The sequence below is a fragment of the Lissotriton helveticus genome, chromosome 7 (genome assembly GCF_964261635.1).
Source record: "Lissotriton helveticus chromosome 7, aLisHel1.1, whole genome shotgun sequence".
In the NCBI taxonomy this organism is placed as follows: Eukaryota; Metazoa; Chordata; class Amphibia; order Caudata; family Salamandridae; genus Lissotriton; species Lissotriton helveticus.
Window position 1 is genome coordinate 858011807 of NC_136068.1, and position 25588 is coordinate 858037394.

General features: G+C 41.5%; 1 protein-coding gene across 2 annotated transcripts in view; it reads right to left on the reverse strand.

Moving 5' to 3' along the window:
* DOCK2 (dedicator of cytokinesis 2) overlaps window positions 1–25588 on the reverse strand; it is a 2042522-nt gene that overhangs the window by 89786 nt on the left and 1927148 nt on the right. For both annotated transcript variants that reach the window (XM_078653374.1, XM_078653373.1), the window contains 3 exons: window positions 15526–15615; window positions 14732–14836; window positions 12700–12841 (listed from right to left, as the gene is read on the reverse strand). In XM_078653374.1, coding sequence (XP_078509500.1) covers window positions 12700–12841; window positions 14732–14836; window positions 15526–15615 — 337 coding nt within the window. The remainder of the gene's footprint in view (window positions 1–12699; window positions 12842–14731; window positions 14837–15525; window positions 15616–25588) is intronic.

Consider the following 25588-nt stretch of genomic DNA (forward strand, 5'->3'; position numbering starts at 1 on the left):
AGTCCTGATTCCACCTCAGGCCTCTATAATCGACTGCCACAGACTTCCTGCCACTTTATTTTACTCCTGTAGGTTCCCGCCTTCTCCCTTGCAGGTGGTTTCTTCCGTCTTTTGCCTCTTCCTTCTTTCCATTTTTGTGCTTTTCTCTCTCTTGGGGAATGTCTGAGAGTAAGTGCTAGACCTCCGAAATGAATTCAGTTGGTCCCCACCGGCTCCAATTAAGCACTGGACATGTCCAGCTAATGATTGTGTTACCTTTGTCAAAATATTGTAAAATGATGCTTTAATATGCTAACAAGCTTGCGAGTGCTTAACATATTTGGAATAATGGGGGATGAGACGGAATAGGATTTAGATGAATGTTACAGCTGACTAAGAAACACGTTTAAAATACATTGAATTAGTCAGAACATCACCGAAAAATGGTCTTACAGAGAGGTCATACTTTGTTATTTGTCTGTACAGCATGTTTTTTATGTTGCCATCTTGATGTTGTCTAGGAAGGAGATAGTGAGAAAGGCACAGAACAGCAGCGGAATTAAAACATGGAAATCGAGAATTAACTCTTTATCTTTCAACTAAGCCTCCACGTTAGCCTCAGCCACCTCACTGCTCAAGCCTAGATTCCCTTCGCTGCGGGCCTGATGCTTCTTACGCATCCATCTGGATAATTCTCAATGGTAGCTGCAAAGACCAGATCAGGTGAGGCCGTATGTTCTCGAGCTATCAACACACGAAGAGTTAACAAAATGGCTTAAACTGCACATTTTTTACAATTTATACCACTGGGGATACTCTATTACAGGCTACAGATAATTTATACAACCATTCTTTTCATAATCCTATTTGTACACATTATCACTCCATTCATCATCCGCCTGCCAGTCTTTGTGATAGACTGACAACCTTCCACCTTGAGACAGTCACCCATGCAGCAGAAAACTATAGCAACATGTAAGACATTGGGTTATTGTTGAGGGGGATGGAAGCCCCACTCAAGCAACAGCCACAATCTTTGTCAGGCTGAACCACAACAATCACCAAAAGTAAATAAATTAGCATGAGCCTCTGGTAGCTTGCCACAAAAGCAGTCAGGCTTTACTTGGAGGCAATATGTGAAGTATTTATGAAGTACACACACAGTACCTATAAATTAAAAACACAAGAACAATTTCAAACCAATTTAGAGGAATGGAGTACATTTTAATCAATAAAATGATACAAGAACGGCAAAAATCCATCAATCAGTTGAACCGGAGATATTACATTTTAAGATGTTAAGGGAAAATAGCAACAAGAAGAAAAAAGGGCCACTCACAGAATGTGGGAGACCAGGAAAGACAGGGGGAAAGTCACTAGTTGAGACCAACCGAGATGGAGGGTGGGTTGGATGCAGGGACCATGTTAGTCCCGCCGTAAAATGACCTTCTTAAGTCTGGTGCAAAGCGTTCCTTTATCGTTGGAGAAGGCAACTTTTGGGGCAAGGAGTTAATCGAGTCTTATGGATAGTTGTTGCTGTAGTGCAAAGATACAGTCATCACTGGAGCTTTGCAGTGCTGGATCATTGCAGATGGTGACTGTCAGCATGAAGTGAAGGTCTTGCATTGGCGGAAGGTCATTATCGGTATGAAGAGCAATTCTGGCTGGAGCTTCATGTTGGTTGGCGTCGCAGGTGGTTGATTTGTGACACAAAGGGTTCAATTCTCAGTCCAAACTTCAGGAGAGTTACCTTTATCTTGGGAAGAAGTTATTACTAATGCAAGCCAAGGGTCCATGACTTAGGGGCACCTCTTGGGGTGCAGGACTCACTCCAGCAGAGGCCATTAACAGGGCTCCAGCAGGTCTAGATGGTTGTGGTTAGTTGGACAGCTGCAGGGAGGACTCTGGAAACTTGTTGTGTCCCTGTAGCTCACACAGAAAGGTAGCCAACTGACCCTTAGTGTACTTCTGGGTAGCTGTGATCAAGGCAAGCAGGTCATATCATCATTCTTCAGACAGCAAGGCAGTACTTCCAGCAAAAGGGAAGTCCTGTTGGCAGCAGAACAGTCCTCTTCCACAGGTCAATGAGTGTTCTGAAGAGTGGTTCTGGAGATCTCATTTCTACATCTTGTGCCAGCCTTTGTGTGAGGGAATTCACTGCTATACTCCCAGCTTCTTCCCAGTTATTCTGCCTGGACAGCTCTTTCCCCTCACACCTAGGCTTCCTTTGCCCAAATGTCTGGAAGGAAGACCCAACCCACAATAGGAGAGCCTTTCACAGTCATGAGACACAGGACACTGTCAGAAAGATACAAATTGTTTAGGCAGAAAAATGGCAAGTTTATAAAAATGCCATTTCCAAGGTTGTAACTAAAACTCTTACCTTACTACACCATTAAAGAGGGGTTTAAATTACCATTCATTTGAGTGTAAACAGCATATCTCCTTCTGCTCCCAATCTGAAGATATCACCTATTAAATGTAATAGGACAACCTAGTGATAGTCAGTGGGAGAGACAGGCTGTAAACAGTGAACAACGACTGAAGGAGATTTTCACTATCAAGACAAGTAAAACCTAAACACAGATGCCCTGATTTTTAAATACCAATCACCCTGCAATATGAGTTTCCTTGGCCTACTTAAGAGGTGCATTATAAGTATTAAAAAGGAAAGTTCAGCCCAGGCAAAAGGTTCAGTTTGCCAGGCCAAATGGCTTTTCAAAACTGCCCTACATGCTGCAGTGGCAGACATTAGACATATTTTATCAGGCTACTTTAGTACGTGGCACAATTAGTGCTGCAGCCCAATAGTAGCATTTAAATTACAGGCCCTGGGTACATATACTACCATTTACCAGGGACATAGAAGTAAATTACATGAGCCAACTATTTGTGCCAACTTTATCATGTTTTAAGGAGGGAGCACAAGCACTTTAGCACTATTTAGCGCAGTAAAGTGCGAAAAGTCCTAATGAAACAAAAACAAGTGCATGAGGGAGTGAAGGCAAATGTTTTGGGGTAATACCAGGACAAGGATGTCTTGTCTAACACAACAATTTTTAGACCCAATCTGCCGCCATTGCACATTGTATAAGGGAGGGGATGAGCTTTTTGTTCTGTTTATTCCGGTGCACTAGAGGGACGAGCTGCTCTAGTGTAGATATCTTGTAGGTATTCTCCCAGCTTATAGATTCAGTTATTTTCTTTAGATTTCTGGAGTCATGTGTAGGCTGAAAATGTAGCCACCATGAACAATTTGTATGATTTTAATATTCAATATCTTTTTTAAATTGTAACTTAAATGTACATTTTTACAATGAATGATTACCTTTATGTGTAATATAGATGTGATGAAGTAAATTCGGCTGTCAGAAAACTTAGCAGAGAATGGTGATGAAGAAGCTGTCAATTATTCGCAGGCATTAAGCAAGGTGTTTTGGCAGTCAGTGGTATTCGAGGAGGTGTCAATAACCTGCAGTTAGTAAGCATTGAATTCAATAGTTATTATAATCTAATCATAATATTGAGGGAGTTTCATAGCATATGCTATAGCAATCTGACTTTCAGGAGTGCTTTTCACATGGAAATTTCACAGGCAGAAACAAACTATTCCATGATTGAAAAAGATACATTGTCTGGCACATGAGCAAAACTACATTTAAACTGTTTCTTTGGTGGGTACCGTTTATTGTAGGGAGTAATCAGCACCCATTGGACATTGTCTTTTCATGTAATGGTAGTGAGAAGGCTGCACCTTACATGAGTATGTAAATGGAAGGACTGGTCCATTTCAACGTTTCTGTGGAATATCTTCTAGGAGCCCAAGGAATGACCACTGAATATTTGCTAATCGCAAAGAAGTGGATGAAAACCATGGGGCTATGTGCATAGGTGAAATGCTGTGGAAAAAGATGAGTGGTTAGAAGCAACAGAGACTGAAGAAGTGTTGATCCAGGTGAAACATTACATAGTGGAAGGATGGCCCAATTATAATGCATTGACAACATTGAATTATAAAGTGTCCCTGTAGGCTTTGCTGAGAGAAATGTTACATGGTCATCATACTCCACCCAATTGTGTGACCAATCAATGTCTCAACATCTGTAGCCTTAAAAGGGTGTGTGTGCCAGGAATGAAATTAGGTCTGACATGGTTGAAATGTATTACATGCAGGAGGGTGGTTTACTGAGTTGAGGCCTTCATCATTTTGTTGATGTCATTGGTTGGCGATAGAGTTCACAGTGGAACTTGTGGATTTGCTAGAAAGTTACGAAACAGAGCATAAATGCAGAGGCAACCCTGAAGCAAAAGTTCAAACCCATGAAGAGGTCTTACTTTGGCTATTGGCTGGAGCAAAAAGCTTCTTCTGGATATTACCCTTAGGCGGAATTGCTCAACAGATTAGTGAATTTTTTCGAAGGCAGAAGCTCGCTTTTAAACTTCTAAATCTCTTTTTGCCACGTGAGGACGTAACCACAATCAAGGAGAGACAAGAAGGAGGAGGGGACACTAACAACTTCAGCTGTCTGATGGAGTGTGGAGGAGAGGAAGAGCGGCATGAAAGATGTACAGCAGAAGAGGATGGGTTAAATACAGGCTAATTTGTGGTTTACTTGTGTTTCACCCTGACAGGGATTGTGGTTGCTGCTTGAGGAGGGTTTTACCCCTCTCAAACCGTAGCCCAATTTCCCAGACTATGTCTCTGTATCTTGATACAGTGGTATCCCTTTCTAATGATGTACAAAAGACTCTCAGGTTTACTGTCATGCTTCAGTTTTAGACCAACAACACAAATTGAATACTTTTCTGACTATTGTAAAAGCCTGAATGGTAATACATGTTCTCCAGGTGAACCATGGTAAGACTGAGGTCGTCTTAGCTAAATTCCTGTCCAAACTCTGCTACCAGACATTATTCACCATGCACAAACATTAGTGCACATCTTGGTGTATTCATTTTCCTTTTATGCTCACTGATTATCTAAGAGAGACTCAAATTTTGATTACCTGGTCTCTAAAAACAGTATATTTGTGGTGGGGATAGAATTAACTCATTGCCTCCTTAATGATCAACCCAAACATATTCCATGCTGCCCTACTGATTAAAACTACTCTACAACTGCAGGGATTGCACAATATAGTGAGTTAGATAATTCACGGTCTACAAAATTCAGAGGACACCTAATTTAATAACAGTCTCATCTAGTGAGTTCCTGGAAAGGAAATATGACAGCTAAAGTCTTTATTTCACAAATTGTACAAGTAGATAACTCCAAACAACGCACTAGTAGAGATGCTTTGCCTTCTCCTTTCTGTTTCAATTCATCTTTGCAATATTCATGTTTGTCCTTCATCCAGAGTCTGGTGCACAAATGGGCTCCTCCAGAATGTAGAAGCCGCCTATAACTTACAGAGAATCTCCAGGGTTCTTCTTATCACTACAATCTTCAACCTGCACGTGGAAATGCTTCAAAATCTACTACCTGATCAAAGTCTCAAAATAAATCAAGATGCAGGTGACACAAAACTCTACATTAACATCTGCTCCATTCTGGACATTCAAATGCCCCAAGCACTGCCTGCACCTCATTCAGACCTAGATGTATTTATTTATTTATTTATTTATTTATTGGATTTATTGAGCGCGACAGCTACCCATAAGGGTTACCCGGCGCTAGAAGACAGATGCAGCAATACTCCAGCCAAGGATATTATTGGTCGAAAAGCCAAGTTTTCACAGCTCTGCGAAAACGCATGTGGCAATTCTCCATCCGAATGTCCAAAGGAAGTGAGTTCCACAGTCTGGGTCCTAAGTTCGCAAAGGAACCTCCACCCATTCTAGTGAGCCTAAACTTAGGTACACTAAAGAGATGATGCGACGAGGAGCAGAGTGAGCGAGCAGGGATGTAGGAAATGACAAGGGCCTGAAGGTATAGGGGAGCTACACCGATTTTAATCTTGTGCATAAAGCTCAAGGCCTTAAACTTTATCCGATTTTCAAAGCGGAGCCAATGAAGCTCCCTCAGGCGTTCTGTGATGTGGTCTCGTTTCAGACAACCACAAAGAAGCTGTGCCGTAGCGTTTTGTACCAATTGAAGGCGGGGTGTGACGGCCTTGGTAGACCCCAGGTAGAGCACGTTACCGTAGTCCAACCTCGAGGTCACCAAGGCATTCACAACGGATCTCTGAGTGTTGGAGGGAAGTATCCAAAAGATTTTACGTAGCCACCGTAGGATGGTAAAACAGGTGGCTGCGACTTTATTAGCCTGATCTTTCATAGATAGTCCCCGTCAATAATTACTCCAAGATTCCGCACTCGTTCTGACGGTGTTGGCAAGGAACCCATGGCAGTTGGCCAATGTCTCAGGCTCCAAAGGTCAGGTTTATTTCCGAGGACCAGTACCTCAGTCTTTCCACCATTTAATTTGAGCAGGTTGCGATTCATCCAACCGGATATTTTGCTAATGCCTGATGCAGGGGGGAGGAAGAAGTGGAATATGTTTGAGATAATGAAAAAACAATTTGGGAATCATCTGCATAAGTGAATAAATTTAATCCAGAATGTTGTGCAACATGAGCCAGGGGTGTAACATACAAATTAAAAAGGAGGGGACTAAGGATTGATCCCTGGGGCACACCGTGCGGGGGGGGGGGGGTAATTTTTAGAAGAGGATGAATTAGAAAAGATTTGGAAAGTACGATCAGACAGAAAAGACTTAAGCCAGTCCAAGGCTTTTCCGCCAATGCCAATGGAAGCCAGGGATCTGAGAAGGATACTGTGCAATACAGTATCAAAGGCTGCGCTGAGATCGAGTAAAATCAGCGCAACCGTTTCTCCTCGATCCAAAAGCAGGCGAAGATTATCAGTGATGTCTATCACCTATTTGAAACTTAACCCCACCAAAACAGAATCCCCCCTTTAGTCACCAACAACACCTACTAATATCATGGGTTGACAACTTGGGTGCAAATTTCGACCAGCACCATGACACTCGGAAATACAGTGGACATCAAATTAAACTGAAGAAAAATATTCAATTCAAGTGAGTTTGGGATCAGCTATCTCTGCACAAATGTGGAACTGTTCCTTCCAAAAAGAGACTGCAATTCAAACGTTAATCCACCCGGATCTTGATGATTTCAATGCACTATTCCAAAGCCTTACAGATTCAGCACTGTCTCACTTCAAAGGTATCCTATAATCCATTGCATTCCTCATCGAGGGCCTGCAGCAAATTGACCACATCACTCCTGCACTAATGAAACTACACTGGTTCATCCTGCCAACCTGCACCACCATTAAGGACATTCGCATTATCTAGAATACCATCATGACTGGTCTTGCGGACATGCTCACCAACACCAGAGGCCCTTGCTACACCCACAGCCAGGTTACCATCTGACTGGGGATGAACAAATTCAAGAAAGAAAACACTAGACAACATGTCAATTTATGTACCTAGGATTTAGAATGGCATTCCTGTATTCATCAGGAATGTCCTTACTCTTCTTTTACTACCTCATAATCCTCAGCTCATGCCACCTAATCAATCAATCGATGGAAGAACCCTTTCTCTGGAAACTGTGTTTTTTGACTGAAGGGGGTCAAACCACTTCTCAAGCAACAATCACATTCCTTAAAAGGGTGAACCAAAAAAGTCACTAAATTAACCTGTGCTTAACTTTCAGGTAGCTTTGCACAAAAGCACTCAGGCTTAACTTAGAGGCATTGTGGTAAGTATTTATGCAGCACACAAACAGTAATAAACTAAAAACCTAATACAAGAAAAATCTCACACCAATTTAGAAAAGTAAAGTACATTTTAAAATAAAAATATATGCAATTAGTACCCAAAAGCACAATGCGTCACTCGCAGTTATCAGATATGCTAGACCGGTGGAAAGGCACAAGTTCAGACCAACTGTGATGGAATTTGGACCAGATACGAAGACCAGGTTAGGCTCACTGAAAAGTTACCTTCTAAAAGTCTGGCACTAAAAATCCAACTTGCGATGGAGGAGGCAGCAAGGAGCAGGGAGATCACTGCTAATGGCTGTAGCTGTATGTCAAAGATCCTAATTGGTGTCGTTGACGGTCGTTAATGGAACTTCACATTCACAGGCACTGCGGGCTGTCGATCCTGTAGCATGAAGTGCAGATCTCACATTGCTAGTCATCCATGGTGGTCGCTGTAGTGCAAAGAGTCAGGCTCACTAGAGCTTTGCATTGGCAGTCACCCAGGTGACAATACCTCAGCACGAACTAACCGATTTGCAGTTGCAAAGAGTCCAAAACTTCAGGATTTCTCCCTTTTCTCCAGAGTAGTGCACTCTGATGCCAACCAAGGTCCGAGGACCTTGGGAAGTATTTTTTGAGGATCAAGGACTCTCTCAAGTAGAGGCTAACAGGGCTCAGGCACGTCCAGTGCAGGTCCAGTTACAACTGATGAGCTGAGCCATTGCATGGCAGCCTCTGGACCTTGTTGTGTCCCTGTAGCTCAGAGCAGGGGGTCAACCAGATGACCCTTGGAGTCACTCTTCCTGGAATGAACGGGCAGGTCCAGTCTTCTTTCTCAGAAAGCATGTCAGACCTCACACAGCAGAGCTGACCTTCTTCTTTAGTATATGCAGGTCTAGGAGTATAATGAAGAGTGGGTCTCAAGGTCCAACATTTATACCTGGTGCCAGTTACATAGTGGGCGAAATGCCTAGACTTCCTCGCACATCTAGTTCTGTAATTTCCTTCCTTCCCCTGCCCAGGTCCCAGGATCTCTGGGGTGACAACAGGCATATAATAAATCTGTTGTGAGTACAGGAGGCTGCCCTATTAAAGAAAAAGTGTGTTTGGTGCCTGTTCCGCCCCCACCCATCCTGTCAGGGGGGCCTGTCCGTCCTGTGAACACCCAGTTCCCATTAGTGACACTGTCTGGGAAAAATACACAATGGGCAAATACTGCCAACTACACCTGAACAGGTGACCCAGGACAAAGGCTGCAGGCACCAAATGGTTAGGACAAAATAATGCAAACTTTCCAAAAGTGGCTTTTTCAGAATAGTGACTTCAGCTTTACTTATAAAGAGGAGTTTAAATCACAGTCCTTTAGAGACCAAGAATGACATTTCAACCTGTCCGTAAGTAAAGGTTATCACTCATTAAATGCAGTAAAGTATCCCAATGTTTTCCTATGGAAAAGGTATACACTGCTGTGCCCCGAGGGAAATATCCCTATCACAACCCCACCACTATTAAAAGTTGTGCTGACATACTGAAGGCATGCCCTGAAATATACTGCACTCACCACAACATAGGCACCCCAAATTCCACTCCTGGGACTCCCCACTCCTGCTGGGATACTGAGACATTGACGGCTCTCCAGGTGGGAGCGGGATGTGGTGTCTACTATTTGGCGATGGTACTCAACTTATTCATGCCGATTTTGTGCATGAGGAGGGGCTCCCTAACACATTATTTCTACTACATACTAGTCTAATAAGATATATTAAGGGGGGCTGGGCTCCTGATGGGGCCGAACCATCAACTCATGAAATGGCGTACTTGATCCACCTGATGGGCACTGGTAGATACCTGATGCAGTGGTTGTACTAGGTCATTTTGAGATAGATATGGGGCATCTGCATTTTTTGTCCCAGGCTTAGCGGCCATCTAGGGAAACTTACCTAAACATTTTTGAAAACTAGATACCCACGGGAGTCCAAGGTGGTGTGGCTTGTGTGGATCCCCCAATGTTTTCTTACCCCAAATCTCCTACAAGCATCAAATGGAGATGAAAAAAATCATATTTTTCTCACGTTTCTGTGTCAAAAAGTTGTGGGATTACTGGGCAGACACAAATTTCCTACTACACAGGTCTACCAATAAAAATGGTACCGCACTTGTGTGGGTGGGCCAAGTACCCACTGCAGGGAAGGGCCCAAAACGTATTGTAGAGACAACAAAACTCTCAATCACAAAATTACCTGGTTCTGTAAGGGGATCACCTCCATTTTTGTTCCGGGGCTCGGCGGCCATCTAGGCAAACCTACCAGAAGACACATTTCTAAAAACTAGACACCAGGGAGAGTCCTGGGCGGTACGACTTGTGTGGAGCCCCCAGCGTTTTCCTACCCAGAATCACTTGCAAACCTCCGATTTAGATGAAAAATATCCCATTTTTCTCACATGCAGATTCCAGAGCTTTCCATCACAGAAATTTGAGGAAAATGTGTTTTTTTTAAAAACATTTGAGGTTTGCAAGGGATCCTGGGTAACATAAACTGGTGAGAGCAACACAAGTCTCCCCACCCTGGATTCCCCTGGGTGTCTACTTTAAAACAATTACAGGTTCGCTAGGTTTCATAGGTGCTGGCTGAGCTGGAGCCCAAAATCCACATTGCAAAGAAAGAGTCAGTTTTATGTGGAAAAATGTACTGTGTCCACATTGTGTTTTGGTCATTTCCTGGCACAAGCACTAGGCCTACCCACACAAGTGAGGTAAACCTTTTATCAGGAGATTTGCGGGACTGCTGTCTGGTTATAAGTTTGTGGCTCCCTTCAGATTCCAGAACTTTCCATTACAGACATGTTTACTAAGTTTGGGATTTGCAGGGGAGTCTGGGTTATAGAACCTAGTGAGAGTCACACAAGTCCCCTGGGTATCTAGTTTTAAAAAAATGTACAGGTTTGCTAGGTATCCCTAGGTTTTGGCTGACCTAGAGTCCAAAATCCACAGCTACGCACATTGCAAAAAAAGTGTCAGTGTCCAGTTATCCATGTTGTGTTTTGGGCCTTTCCTCTCATGGGTACGAAGCCGATCCACACATGTGAGTTATCATTTTTATCAGGAGACTTGGGGGGATTCTGGGTGGACTTAGGAGAATACAGAATAGTAGAACAAGCATTAATACCCATTGACTTTCTTTCCATATCTGTCTTCCAAATGTAAGACAATCTGTATAAAAGAATTAGTTTCGAAACGTTTACTCTAATTCACATGTTTGTATGGGTACCCACAATTTTGGAAATGTGCAAATAACCACTTGTTCTAAACTCTACCTTTTGTTCCCTTTAAGAAATATATAGGTTTCCTTGGTACCTATGTTTCACTCTTTATATTTTACCAAATGAATGCTATATACCCGGTACACAATGAAAAACCATTGCAAGAGAAAAGCTCAGTTATTGGTTCTGGGTACCTCGGTTTCTTGGTGAGCCTACACTTCCTGTATATCCTCACAGCCAGAAGGGTCCAGCAGATACAACAGTTTATTGCTTTAAAAAATCTGCCGTACTTAGAAGAAGTTACAGGTGAAAAAATGTGGCACAAATGGCTGTTTTTTTCCAACTCAATTTCAATCTTTTTTTAATTTCAATTGTTAGTTTCTATAGAAAAACCTTGAAGGATCGACACAAATGACCCCTTGCTGAATTAAGAATGTTGTCTACTTTCCAGAAATGTATAGTTTTGTGGGATCCATTATAGCTTTCATACCCATTACTACCACCGACTGGAAGGAGAATGACAGCACAAAAATAGGAAAAATAGGCTATGTCCCAGTAAGATGCCAAAACTATGCAGAAAGTGTTGGTTTTCTGACAAAAGTTTTCCTGTTCCTGAAAGCTGGGAAGATGGTGATTTTAGCATTACAAACACTTTGTTGATACCTTTTGCAGGGAAAAAAACCCAGATGCTTTCTTCTTGAGCACTTTTTTCCCACCCCTCCCCCCAAAAAATAGCTGGATTTTGGATAATTAACCACAAACCCTGGGTATGTTTAGAATTCTCAAGCTGTTGGAAGAAAAGAACACACATTTGGCATGGATACTTTATGTGAACAAACGGTTACAGGAGCTGAAGAGCGGCCCAAATAGCCAGAAAAGGCTTAGCACAGCAAAGGGTAAATGTCTAGCAGCGAAGGGATTAAAGAAGCAAGCATAAGCACTTTAGCACTGGTTAGCAGTGGTAAGGTGCAAAGAGTTCTATTGGCAAAAAATAAACAATTCAGAAAACAGAAGGGGTGGGGTAAATATTTGGGGTTGATCCTGCAGAGACATCATTCATTTGAAGTTCTCTATGGGAGATCGACAACTCAAATTAAAATGTTTGAAACAACTTTGTTGCTTGCATATTAAATATTGCTGGATTGATTTAAAATACTGAACATATCATGTATTTGGTGCTTGTGTATGGTTATGCTGAGTGGATGGGTGCTAATGCGAATTAGACTTATTGCCATTTGCTATTGCTAAGCACCAAGCCTCAACTGAAGAGGAACCCCACCTGACTGAATTAGCTATGTTCATTACATTTCCCATGTACTTAATTTGGAATTGAACTCTATTATCTTCCATGGAGCTCTATTATTTCACAGCTAACAGTGGGGCTTGCTTTTTAATACAACACATACATCATAATGCCACACACTCCTGGCCACAGCAAGAAGGTATCAACAGCTGGTCATTGCCTGTATGCCCCCTTGTGAAACATCATCTTCAGCCAAGCCAATAAATGTGGAGCAAGCAATGAAAAGCCAGCATATCCTTCCAAAGTGGGTAATACTGCTTTAATGTACCATCATTTAGGAATGAACTTAAAAACTCATGCAAGCATGTATGAGAGCAGATGCGAGTAGCTGCTCGGTCCAGTTGTATCTTTTCCTCTAACCAGTGATGAACAAACACTTGGAAGTAAGCCATCTCAGTTAATTGTCATGTTAAGGATACATTGCCCAGGACAATTCTTCACATCTTCCCCAGGATCAGAAGTTGTATTTATTGTCTCTGAGAAGGGGAATTGGCTCATCAGTTGAACTTGAAAATCCTCTCTTCGCTCATATTCCTTTCCCCGATAGATAAAAACTTTGTTCTGCAAGTGACAGAAAATATGTAATGATTAACTGAACAACATTTAGAAAGTTTAAAAAAAATGGTGATCCATTACTCATTTATTATTTTAAAGTTGAGTATTGTTATTTCACATGTCCTGTCCATGACTGCATAGAAACTTCGTCCTTGTGTTCCAAATCTTTAAATCAAATGTAAAAGTGATTTGTTTCTATCAAGTATGTGACATTCATTGGGATATTGAGACTTTAAAATGCATTAATTCAGAAAACAAATTACCAATTAGGTGTCCACAGATTTCTTTTAATTTATTTAGATAATTGTATGTTTCAAATCTTTTTAAATTTATGTTGAAGTGTGCCAATTTAATGTATGTTTTCTATCTATCTATCTATATGTATACATGTATATATGAGAAACGTAATGTTTCTAGATGTTCACAGATGTTTGAAATATAATTCTTGAAGTAGAAACATTACTAGTTTGCCCAAAACCTATGACAATGAAAGGGAGATAATGGTTTAAGCCCTGATATATCAAGAGATTGGTGTCCGTAGCCAAAAGGGTAGCTGTACAGCGGTCACATGTTGCCAGGACCTAGATGTTTGTCTGTGAGATTATATCATCCATTATACCAACTACACATATAAACAGCTCCCTCATCTCCACAGATTTACTGCACCACCCATTTATATGAATTATCCAATATATTAAGTTGAACAAAGCATTTGGAAGTAGCTGCTAGATGCAGGCATGGCAAATACAATAATAAATTAGATAATGCATACTCAGAAGTTACAGTCTAGTAACCACCAAAGTCAGTGCTGTACATTTTGTAGTAAGAATCACAATTGCTTGCTTATTGGAAAAAAATGGTTTTCAAATTAGTTGAAGATTTACTTAAATTCTTTTGCATAAAGTAGTAGTGGTCAGATTGATAATTCCTTCTTAATGTTATGACCTTTGAGTAAATCGGCATAGAATACTTACAACACAGACATGTGAAATGTATATTAAAATAAACCGTGTTTTAAACCCCCCCCCTCTAAGTTGTTGTTTGAGTTTTTATATCCTAGATATTTTGGAAATGATTAAATAAATATGATACATCTTTGACTGAAGGCAGATGAAACTACTCAGTAGTTGATATTTTAAATTACTTTCCAATTTACAACGAAAGGTGTAATACTACCTATCTAAACCAACGTGTGAAGACCTGTCCTCAAAATAATTCTCATCTAATCTTTCAGTCAAGCATTCACAACTCACCCTGGGTAAAATAGGAATGTCTACTCCACACTTTAACAACATAAACAATATCACTTATTAACGGTGGGAGTGGGGTCTCATACTGACTACTGAGCATGCTTGATTCCTCCTTCGAAAGGTAAATGTAATAAACAACATTTTCTTTAGTCGCAGTATTCAAGCACACACAGTCCAATGCACATGTGTCTTGTACTTCTAGTACTCATCAGAAAGGAGCAGTCTCTGTGGGAGAACATGGTTTGCTTCTTTATTCCCTGCAACAAAGTACTTTACAGTGCTAATTTGCAGACCTCTAGATAAACTTCATCAGTTCCTTCATTGAGCAGGAGTGTGTATCAAGTTTAAGTGCAGTGTGAATGCACCTTGGTTAACTAACCTGTCCCAGTCCTTGAACATTTGATTCAAGCTCTTCACTTCTGGAGGAGTTGGTAACAGTTTTTTTAGTCAGTTGCATGCACCTGAGCACTGTTTAGTATTTGTTCATAAGTGCTAATGTAAGTAGTCCCTTCTAAATATGAAAAAGTGAACAGGCTGTTCTTCACTACATCCAGCATGAGGCACTTGTGGAAGACTACTGTAACTTGTCAATCAGTCTGTGACACTTCTGTGAAAAAACATTAACATTTTCATTGCCTTTACTTACCCTAAGAAAAGGTGGAAATCCTTGGCCATAAAATCCAACAGCGAAGTAATCCGGCTTGGGTCTCAGAATTTTCATGATATTTTCATAGAATTTAGCTTGTTGCATCTATGAATCATCACACACTTGTTACTTTCTGACTAGTTCATAACTGAGCAACAACTATTGCTTCTATAGATAGAATAATTATTCATAATATTTCTACATTATTATGCAGTCACAAGCAACAATGACAATGTGAAATGTGGTGATATGCGACTTAGAAAACTCTAGTTGAAAAAATAGTGTGAGCTTGGCAATAGTTTAGCTCATGTATGACAAAATGCAATTTGTGAATAGGTTTCACAGTAAATGTAAACACAAAAGTGAGGCAGAGAAGTTCATTATGGAATGTTCTTGTTCATAGAATAGGGTGAAGATGAATGAAAGAGAAATCTACAGGCACAACAAATTGAAGGGAGGAGAAGGAACCAATAACAAGAGTTAGGTACAATATTGAAAAAATAGTATTTGGAAAATAGACTATCATACAAGCGCCTTGAATTTGATGGTGAACCATTGTTTTATAAATGTATTTTGTGTATTGCTATTCTAAGGAATAAAAGTTTGCCACAATGATATTAATAGGGCCAGCAACCTTTATATGGAGAAAAACTAAGGATCACAATGAAATTCAAGATAACTAGCCTTCGACCACTTCAACAACTTAATTTCACAAAATTTGCAAGCAGGAAAAACTTATGCTGACAATCACATTTTAGTTTCATAATCTTAAAATTTTTGTGAAATAGTCTTACCAAACACTGGCTGAGTAGCTCATAATCAAAAACTTCCATTTCATACTGCTCTGCCAGTTCTTTACATAAATGTATAGCTTCTTCCCACATCTACAAGTAATCAAAAAAAGACAACAGTTAGGTTATATGGCCACAATACTGAGAAACATTGAGCAGACTTACAAATACTGTATATAATATGTACATTACTCTATTTTATTATTCAGAATTCAGCCCACACATGGTTATCTCATCTATGAAAATAAATGTAAAACCTTTGCAATCAGTTTTAATACAGCCATCACAGTGACCTGAACAGTTTTTATAGCGAACAGGCATCACAAAAGATAATTTTCAGGTTGGTGGATGTGAATACCTGGTGGATACGTTGCCTGTCTCACAGTTGATCAACCCAATTATAGGTGGGGGGGGTTGTCTGATGGTGGAGCCTCAGATAGCTCTGCCATTAAAAACCTTTTACCTTATGGCCAACCTTTTAGGGGGAATGACCATTACTGGAAAATCTCTGGAAAATTCCTTAATCACTGATTTTGTTTGTTTTTCTATAATAAACACTGGCTTCTGGGGATTGTTTTAGAAAAGAAAAGTTTGGCTAGTGCCCAATAGGCAAATTGCTATTCCTACTAAGCACCTTTTACATTAGAAAATGCATTGTTGGTGCTGGTGTTCTGCCAGGTGGGGGAGGAGAGATCCTCCTGCTAAACCCTCTGTCCCTCCCATCTATGAAAAGAGTAGCACAATTCTCAGGGAGGCAAAGTCAGCTCTCCAATGTAAATGCTCAAGTAAAATACACCATGAAAACAATATATATATATATATATATATATATATATATATATATATATATATATATATATATATATATATATATATATATATATATATATATATATATATATATATATATATATACAGATCATTTTCTCCTTATCGAAGAAACCAAAGGACACACTCGGGTTTCAGGGGTTGCAATTTATTTAAACTTCTGTGCATGACTGGTTTCGGCTTGTGCCTTCTTCTGATGCAAAGTTCAAATGCGTGCTCTCCTTTCACTCGTAATTTTATGGGCTCCTCCTTCCAGTGATTTGGAAGCCTCACCTGCAACGGATCATCAGATTGCGCCAATAACTAGGACTACCAGTCCCATGATGCTGCATACAGTCAATCGGGTGCACAGGAGAGCCGCCACGATGTTGTTTGCAATGAACGCCTCCTGTCCCCTCTTTCTTGCCACACACTTCAGGGACACAAGCTTGGAGAGGCAAGTGTGTTTCCAGCGTCTCGCCGAGCAGTCTTGGCCCGCCGTACAACATCGGCTTCTTGGTACCTGGTGAGTGGGTGGCGGGTCACGAATATTTTCGATGCCTCGACATAAATTCAAAATTCCCCATGTCTTCGTGACCGCTTTGTATGAAAGGGTCCTTGGTAGCGCTTCACGGGATGGCGCGGTTATATACAGATAATTTTCTCCTTATCGAAGAAACCAAAGGACACACTCGGGTTTCAGGGGTTGCAGTTTATTTAAACTTCTGTGCATGACTGGTTTCGGCTTGTGCCTTCTTCTGATGCAAAGTTCAAATGCGTGCTCTCCTTTCACTCGTAATTTTATGGCAAACTTTTAAAGACCTGGCTCTTTTCCCAGGCCTATGGATCCTAGGTCTGTGGGCCCTCTGATACTCTAATACTCTGAACTCTAACTGTGTTTTGTTTTGTTTTTTGTGATGTTTTGTTTGTTTTGTTTTCTGCGCCTTGATGCCCCTTGGGCTAAGTCTGCGCACTACAAGACTTTATTCATTCATTCATTCATTTATGGGCTCCTCCTTCCAGTGATTCGGAAGCCTCACCTGCAGCGGATAGTCAGATTGCGCCAATAACTAGTACTACCAGTCCCATGATGCTGCATACAGTCAATCGGGTGCACAGGAGAGCCGCCACGATGTTGTTTGAAATGAACGCTTCCTGTCCCCTCTTTCTTGCCACACACATATATATATATATATATATATATATATATATATATATATATATATATATATATCAACCACAAAAGTTTTGCTCTTTAGGAGACGCCTCACACGGAGAAGTTTAGACACCTTTAATGACGGACAGCAAAGTGGCAGCATCTGAAACTCCATCCATCAAATTAAAACGCCCAACGCGTTTCGAGCACGGCTGTGCTCTTGTTCACGGGCTGGAAGGATGAAAGGCATACCGGCAAATTACAAAGGCACCTTTTTACTGATAGAAAGTCCCGCCCCAATGGGTGTGTGCCCTGAGGCATGTTGGTATTTGTGGTCCTTTGAATATTACTCCCCAGTGGGTGCCGATGTGCCTCGAGTGTCCTGCTGTGTTCCCCAAGTGAATTAGGGAGGGTAAAGGCACCACCGCCTTTGTTTTCATCACGTCCTGTCAAACGGCCTTCTCCGCTCCCATTGTGATCGGGGATTACCAACCACAGGATCCGCACACATGCAATGGGGCGTCTCCGCGACTGAGCGAGCCGCCAAACATCAACCACAAAAGTTTTGCTCTTTAGGAGATGCCTCACACAGAGAAGTTTAGATACCTTTAATGACGGACAGCAAAGTGGCAGCATCTGAAACTCCATCTATCAAATTAAAACGCCCAACGCGTTTCGAGCACGGCTGTGCTCTTGTTCACGGGCTGGAAGGATGAAAGGCAAACCGGCAAATTACAAAGGCACCTTTTTACTGATAGAAAGTCCCGCCCCAAAGGGCGTGTGCCCTGAGGCATGTTGGTATTTGTGGTCCTTTGAATATTACTCCCCAGTGGGTGCCGATGTGCCTCGAGTGTCCTGCTGTGTTCCCCAAGTGGATTAGGAAGGGTAAAGGCACCACCGCCTTTGTTTTCATAACGTCCTGTCAAAACGGCCTTCTCTGCTCCCATTGTGATCGGGGATTACCAACCACAGGATCCGCACACATGCAAGGGGGCGTCTCCGCGACTGAGCGAGCCGCCAAACATCAACCACAAAAGTTTTGCTCTTTAGGAGACGCCTCACACAGAGAAGTTTAGACACCTTTAATGACGGACAGCAAAGTGGCAGCATCTGAAACACCATCCATCAAATTAAAACGCCCAACGCGTTTCGAGCACGGCTGTGCTCATGTTCACGGGCTGGAAGGATGAAAGGCAAACCGGCAAATAACAAAGGCACCTTTTTACTGATAGAAAGTCCCGCCCCAATGGGCGTGTGCCCTGAGGCATGTTGGCATTTGTGGTCCTTTGAATATTACTCCCCAGTGGGTGCCGATGTGCCTCGAGTGTCCTGCTGTGTACCCCAAGTGGATTAGGAAGGGTAAAGGCACCACCGCCTTTGTTTTCATCACGTCCTGTCATACGGCCTTCTCCGCTCCCATTCTGATCGGGGATTACCAACCACAGGATCCGCACACATGCAATGGGGCGTCTCCGCGACTGAGCGAGCCGCCAAACATCAACCACAAAAGTTTTGCTCTTTAAGAGACGCCTCACACGGAGAAGTTTAGACACCTTTAATGACGGACAGCAAAGTGGCAGCATCTGAAACTCCATCCATCAAATTAAAACGCCCTACGCGTTTCGAGCACGGCTGTGCTCCTGTTCACGGGCTGGAAGGATGAAAGGCAAACCGGCAAATTACAAAGGCACCTTTTTACTGATAGAAAGTCCCGCCCCAATGGGCGTGTGCCCTGAGGCATGTTGGTATTTGTGGTCCTTTGAATATTACTCCCCAGTGGGTGCCGATGTGCCTCGAGTGTCCTGCTGTGTTCCCCAAGTGGATTAGGAAGGGTAAAGGCACCAGCGCCTTTGTTTTCATTACGTCCTGTCAAACGGCCTTCTCCGCTCCCATTGTGATCGGGGATTACCAAGCACAGGATCCGCACACATGCAAGGGGGCGTCTCCGCGACTGAGCGAGCCGCCAAACATCAACCACAAAAGTTTTGCCCTTTAGGAGACGCCTCACACGGAGAAGTCTAGATACCTTTAATGACGGACAGCAAAGTGGCAGCATCTGAAACTCCATCCATCAAATTAAAACGCCCAACGCGTTTCGAGCACGGCTGTGCTCTTGTTCACGGGCTGGAAGGATGAAAGGCAAACCGGCAAATTACAAAGGCACCTTTTTACTGATAGAAAGTCCCGCCCCAATGGGCGTGTGCCCTGAGGCATGTTGGTATTTGTGGTCCTTTGAATCTTACTCCCCAGTGGGTGCCGATGTGCCTCGAGTGTCCTGCTGTGTTCCCCAAGCGGATTAGGAAGGGTAAAGGCACCACCGCCTTTGTTTTCATCACGTCCTGTCAAACGGCCTTCTCCGCTCCCATTGTGATCGGGGATTACCAACCACAGGATCCGCACACATGCAATGGGGCGTCTCCGCGACTGAGCGAGCCGCCAAACATCAACCACAAAAGTTTTGCTCTTTAGGAGACGCCTCACACGGAGAAGTTTAGACACCTTTAATGACCGACAGCAAAGTGGCAGCATCTGAAACTCCATCCATCAAATTAAAACGCCCAACGCGTTTCGAGCACGGCTGTGCTCTTGTTCACGGGCTGGAAGGATGAAAGGCAAACCAGCAAATTACAAAGGCATCTTTTTACTGATAGAAGGTCCCGCCCCAATGGGCGTGTGCCCTGAGGCATGTTGGTATTTGTGGTCCTTTGAATATTACTCCCCAGTGTGTGCCGATGTGCCTCGATTGTCCTGCTGTGTTCCCCAAGTGGATTAGGAAGGGTAAAGGCACCACCGCCTTTGTTTTCATCACGTCCTGTCATACGGCCTTCTCCGCTCCCATTGTGATCGGGGATTACCAACCACAGGATCCGCAAACATGCAATAGGGTGTCTCCGCGACTGAGCGAGCCGCCAAACAGCAACCGCAAAAGTTTTGCTCTTTAGGAGACGCCTTTGTTTCCATCACGTCCTGTCAAACGGCCGTTACAGAATTGCTAACAAACGGAATGATCGCCAGCAAGCAAACTATACTGCATGCTGGGAAATGCAGGCCACTCGTGGATGCAGAGACAACTCTGGGCCAGGTTTTTAAGGGAGCCTATACTACTTCAGTAATTAGGCAATTGACAAAGGACTTTAAAAGAGGGGACTGCCAGCAACAGTGGCACTTTTAAAAACAGAGGGGCATTTGAGAAAGGAACCCTCCGAAACGCGTCATGCCTAATGTTTTTTAATAAAAACTGGTGTATCCCGAGCCCCGTGGTGCCGCCTCTTTCTTCATCTGAATGGGGGAGAAAAGCCTTGGAATAATTAGCGTGTCTGTCTGGCACGCGAGGACGGCCCTTCTACAAGCGTTACGGGAGTCGCTAGAAATGGAGAAGACTCCACGACCGCCTCGCATAAAGCCCGACAAGGAGGATAAGCTGCAAACCTGCAGTCCATACTTTATGGAGATAAGCCCTTACTTCATGGACATTCCTTACTCCTTGACGGGCACACCTGCGAGGCTTGAAGTACGGGACTCGAAAATGGAAGAACACCGTCATGCCCAGAACGTATGCTGGATTCCTCACCTACGAACTTGGCAAGTTTGCTACCCAATCGAGGAAACAGAATTGCTAACAAACGGAACGATCGCCAGCAAGCAAACTATACTGCATGCTGGGAAATGCAGGCCACTCGTGACATGGTCAGTGACATCACTGATGACATCACTGATGACATCTCAAATGACATCACTGATGACATCACTGATGACATCTCATTTGACATCACTGATGACATCATCCAGTGACTGTGTGTTTCTGTAAAGTTTAAATATGTTTTACATATTGAAGAATGAGTGGATGTATAAGTGTCTGGATGAAGGATTTAATAGGTGCGTGACTGACTGTATGAGTGAGTGATTAAATGTGTCTTACTGAATGCATGGGTTAGTGACTAAACTGTCTGAATGTGTGCATCAGTATGTCTGTTGTTGTGTAAGCTGCTGCATGTGTTGATCAGTAGCTATATGAGTGGCTATATGGGTTATTGATTGGTTGCCCAAGTATTTGAATGGGAGACTGAGTGTGTGTGTGGGTGTCTGGGAGATGTGTGACTCTGTGCATAGATGTGTGAGCAGTTGATTCACTAGGTATATTCCAAGTAAGTACATATGTAAAACACAGTGCATGTGAGAGTTGGCATATATAAATGACTATACATGAGAGCCAGTGAATTTGCGAGGGGCTGTATGGATCATTGTGTACTTGTATCAGTGATTGTATAAGAGAGTAAGTATGTGTTAGTATATGTTTGAATAAGTAAGGTGTTATGTGTATAACTGTATAGTTGAGGAAATGGAAGTGTGATTGATTCTTTGCATGACTGACTAGGTGTGTGAGTAACTCCATGGATGAGTGGCAGTGTGTGAGTGTCTGTATAGGTGTATGAGTGCATATGATAGTGTTGTATTGATGAGTGACTGTATGTTTGAGTGATTTTATGGGTGAATGAATGAATGTGTGTGTAGACCTAGGAATCAGTGAGTGCGTATGTAGTAACTGGTATTGGTGTGTCAATGGTTTCAAGAATGGTAGTCTGTATTTAACACTGGGTGTATCAAAGGTTATATTAGAGTGTGAGGAGGTGCATCGTATTATCACATGAATGATATCATCAGTGATGTGATCAGTGATGTCAAATGAGATGTCATCAGTGATGTCATCAGTGATGTCATTTGAGATGTCATCAGTGATGTCATCAGTAATGTCACTGACCATGTCATGAATGATGTAATATGTGACATCATCAGCAGTGGATTGCGGGTGTGCGAAATATAGTTAGTACAACTAACTATATAGGAGCAATTTCAATGGTTTTTTAAATGCTAATTCCTAACTATATAAGGCCTGAAACCTATGTTTTTTTAAGTGAATTTGCAAGATTTTTAAAATGCTAATTCCTCACTATATAAGGCCTGAAACCTATGGTTTTTTAAGTGAATTTGCAAGGTTTTTTAAATGCTAATTCCTAACTATATAAGTCCTGAAACCTATGGTTTTTAAGTGAATGTGGAAGGTTTTTTAAATGCTAGTTCCTAACTATATAAGGCTTGAAACCTATGGTTTTTTCAGTGAATTTGCAAGGTTTTTTAAATGCTAATTCCTAACTATATCAGGCGTGAAACCTATATTTTTTTTCAATAAATTTCAAAGGTTTTGTAAATGCTAATTCTATTAGCGGATAACGTTTATATATGTTATTATCCTTCTGGGACCACCTGAGCAGCCATCTTGTTTCTCAGGAGAAGTGAGGCACAAGAGAGCACAAAACAAGAGTGGAAAACGTGAAAAGGGGGCAGGGTTGAGACCCCCTGACCCCCTAGCCCTTCTCAGGGGGTCCCAGAAGGACCACCAAGTGCAAAACATTTTTTAATTTTTTTTAAATCGTAGGGTACGCGCACGGTACGCGTACCCCGCGATTTTTTTGAATTTTTTTTTTTGCCCTTGGGGGTCCTTTTGGGACCCCCTGAGAAGGTCTAGAGGGTTGGGGGGTCTCTACCCTGCCCCTTTTCGTGTTTTCCACTCTTGTTTTGGGCTCTCTTGTGCCTCAGTTCTCCTGAAAAACAAGATTGTGGCCAACACTTCCTGGTTTGGACAGTTTGGAATGTTGACAGTCGACTGCCAGCCAATCAGAAACTCGCTCGCGCACGTAAGGGTACGCGCGCGTACGCATATGGTACGCGTACCATACGCGTACGGTGCTCGTACGGTGAGCGCTTATAGATATATATTGCTCTAAATTCAATTTTCTCAACAACTACTGGAGGGATTTTCACCAAATATAGAAAAGGCACTACTGCATACCTGTCCCTACCATTTTGCCAAGTTTGGTGTAATTCCGTTCAGCGGTTCGGGCTGTAGCCGTGTCTAAAGGTCCCATAGAAAATGCCATTTGAAAAATTTCAAATTCAATTTTCTCAAGAACTACTGGAGGGATTTTCACCAAACATAGCAAAGGCACATCTGCATATGTCATCAGTGATGTCATTTGAGATGTCATCAGTGATGTCATGAGTGATGTCACTGACCATGTCATGAGTGATGTAATATGTGTCGTCATCAGCAGTGCATTGTGGGCGCGCGAGTTATAGTTAGCTGAACTAACTATAACGGGGGAATTTCAATGGTTTTGTATGAGTGAAATGTCCAGCTAACTATAACATGTGTGAAACCTATGTTTTTTTAATGAATTTGCAAGGTTTTTTAAATGCTAATTCCTAACTATAACGTATGTGAAACCTATGGTTTTTTCAGTGAATTTGCAAGGTTTTTTAAATGCTAATTCCTAACTATAAAGTGTGTGAAACCTATGTTTTTTTCAGTGAATATATATATATATATATATATATATATATATATATATATATATATATATATATATATATACATATCAATCTGCTTTGAAGACTGAGTGGATGTATAAGTGCCTGAATGGAGGATTTAGTAGCAATGTGATTGACTGTTTAAGTGACTAATTTAAAGTGTCTCACTAAATATATGGGATAGTGATTAAACTGTGTGAATACCTGTATCACTCTATCTCTTGTTGTGTAAACTACTACATACGTTGGTTACTAGCTATGTGAAAGTCTATATCAGTTATTAATTAGTTAAGTGAGTATTTGTATGGGATAGTGAATGTGTGTGTGGTTGAGTGGGAGGTGTGTGACTGTCCAAAGATGTGTAACGAGTTGATTTACTAGGTATATGAGGTTAAGACTGTATGTGGAAGCAGTTGTTTGGGTGAGTGAATCTCTTTATGGGTATGGTGATGAGTAAATATATTTCTCAATGATACATGTCTAACAAACTAGAAATATAAAAGGCAGTGTATGTAACAGTTGTAGATAAATAAGTATACATAAGACTCAGTGATTGTATCAGTGACTATCGAAAACTGTATACTGGTAATAGAAATTTTATAACACACTAAGTATGAGTTACTATCTATACGAATAAATAAAGTGGTGTTTGTATAAGTGTGTAGCTTAGTAAATGGAAGTATGATCAATTGTTTGCATAAGTGAGTAGAATGACTGCATAAGTGAATAGGATGTATGCTGGTGTGTAATGTCGATGTAGGTGTATAAGTATATTTAATAGTGTTCTATTGATCATTGACAGCATGTATGAGTGAATCTATAGGTAAGTGTTTAGATGTGTATGTAGATGTAGGAATCACTTAGTGGATTTTTAGAAACTGGTATTGGTGTGTCAATGGTTTCAAATATGGTACTCTGTATTTTACAGTGAGTGATGAAAGGTTATACTTGTGTATGATGAGGTATATCAGATTGTCACGTGGATGATGTCATCAGTGATGTCATTTGAGATGTCATTAGTGATGTCATTGACCATGTCATGAATGATGCAATATGTGACATCATCAGCAGTGCATTGCGGGCGCACAAGTTATAGTTAGCAGAACTAACTATAACGAAGGAATTTCTATGGTTTTGTACGAGTGAAATGGCCAACTAACTATAACACCCGTGAAAACTATGTTTTTTTCTGTGACTTTCTAAGGTTTTTTAAATGCTAATTTCTAACTATAACGTCTCTGACACCTATGGTTTTTTCACTGAATTTCAAAGGTTTTTTAAATGCTAATTTTTAAGTGTGATAGTAGTTATACCTATTTATTTGTACTGATTTTCTACAGTTTTTAGCTGTTTATTTATAAATATTTTATTCATTAAATACCATTATATATTTTTCTGAAAATTGCAAACAAATATTTAAAAAAAATTCAAACTGAAATATTGATTACTTTTTTTGTTTTCATTTTTTATTTTAATACATTTATATTATTTTCTTTAAAAAAAAAAAAGTTCCCAATTTTTTTTCGGAGTCGCGCACTCAAAGCGTACACATCACGGTGGCAGCGTGGATTCTAGATGCCATTTTAGAAAAGTCGTGAAGGATCCGTGTACGGTGGGCGAAGGCTGCGTGTTTTTCAGTTACATCATATACATTTAATATTATGTGATGTGCGCGATTGGTATGCGACCAGCTGCGACTCCTGCTCCCACGCATTCTCGACACATGCGCATTACGGT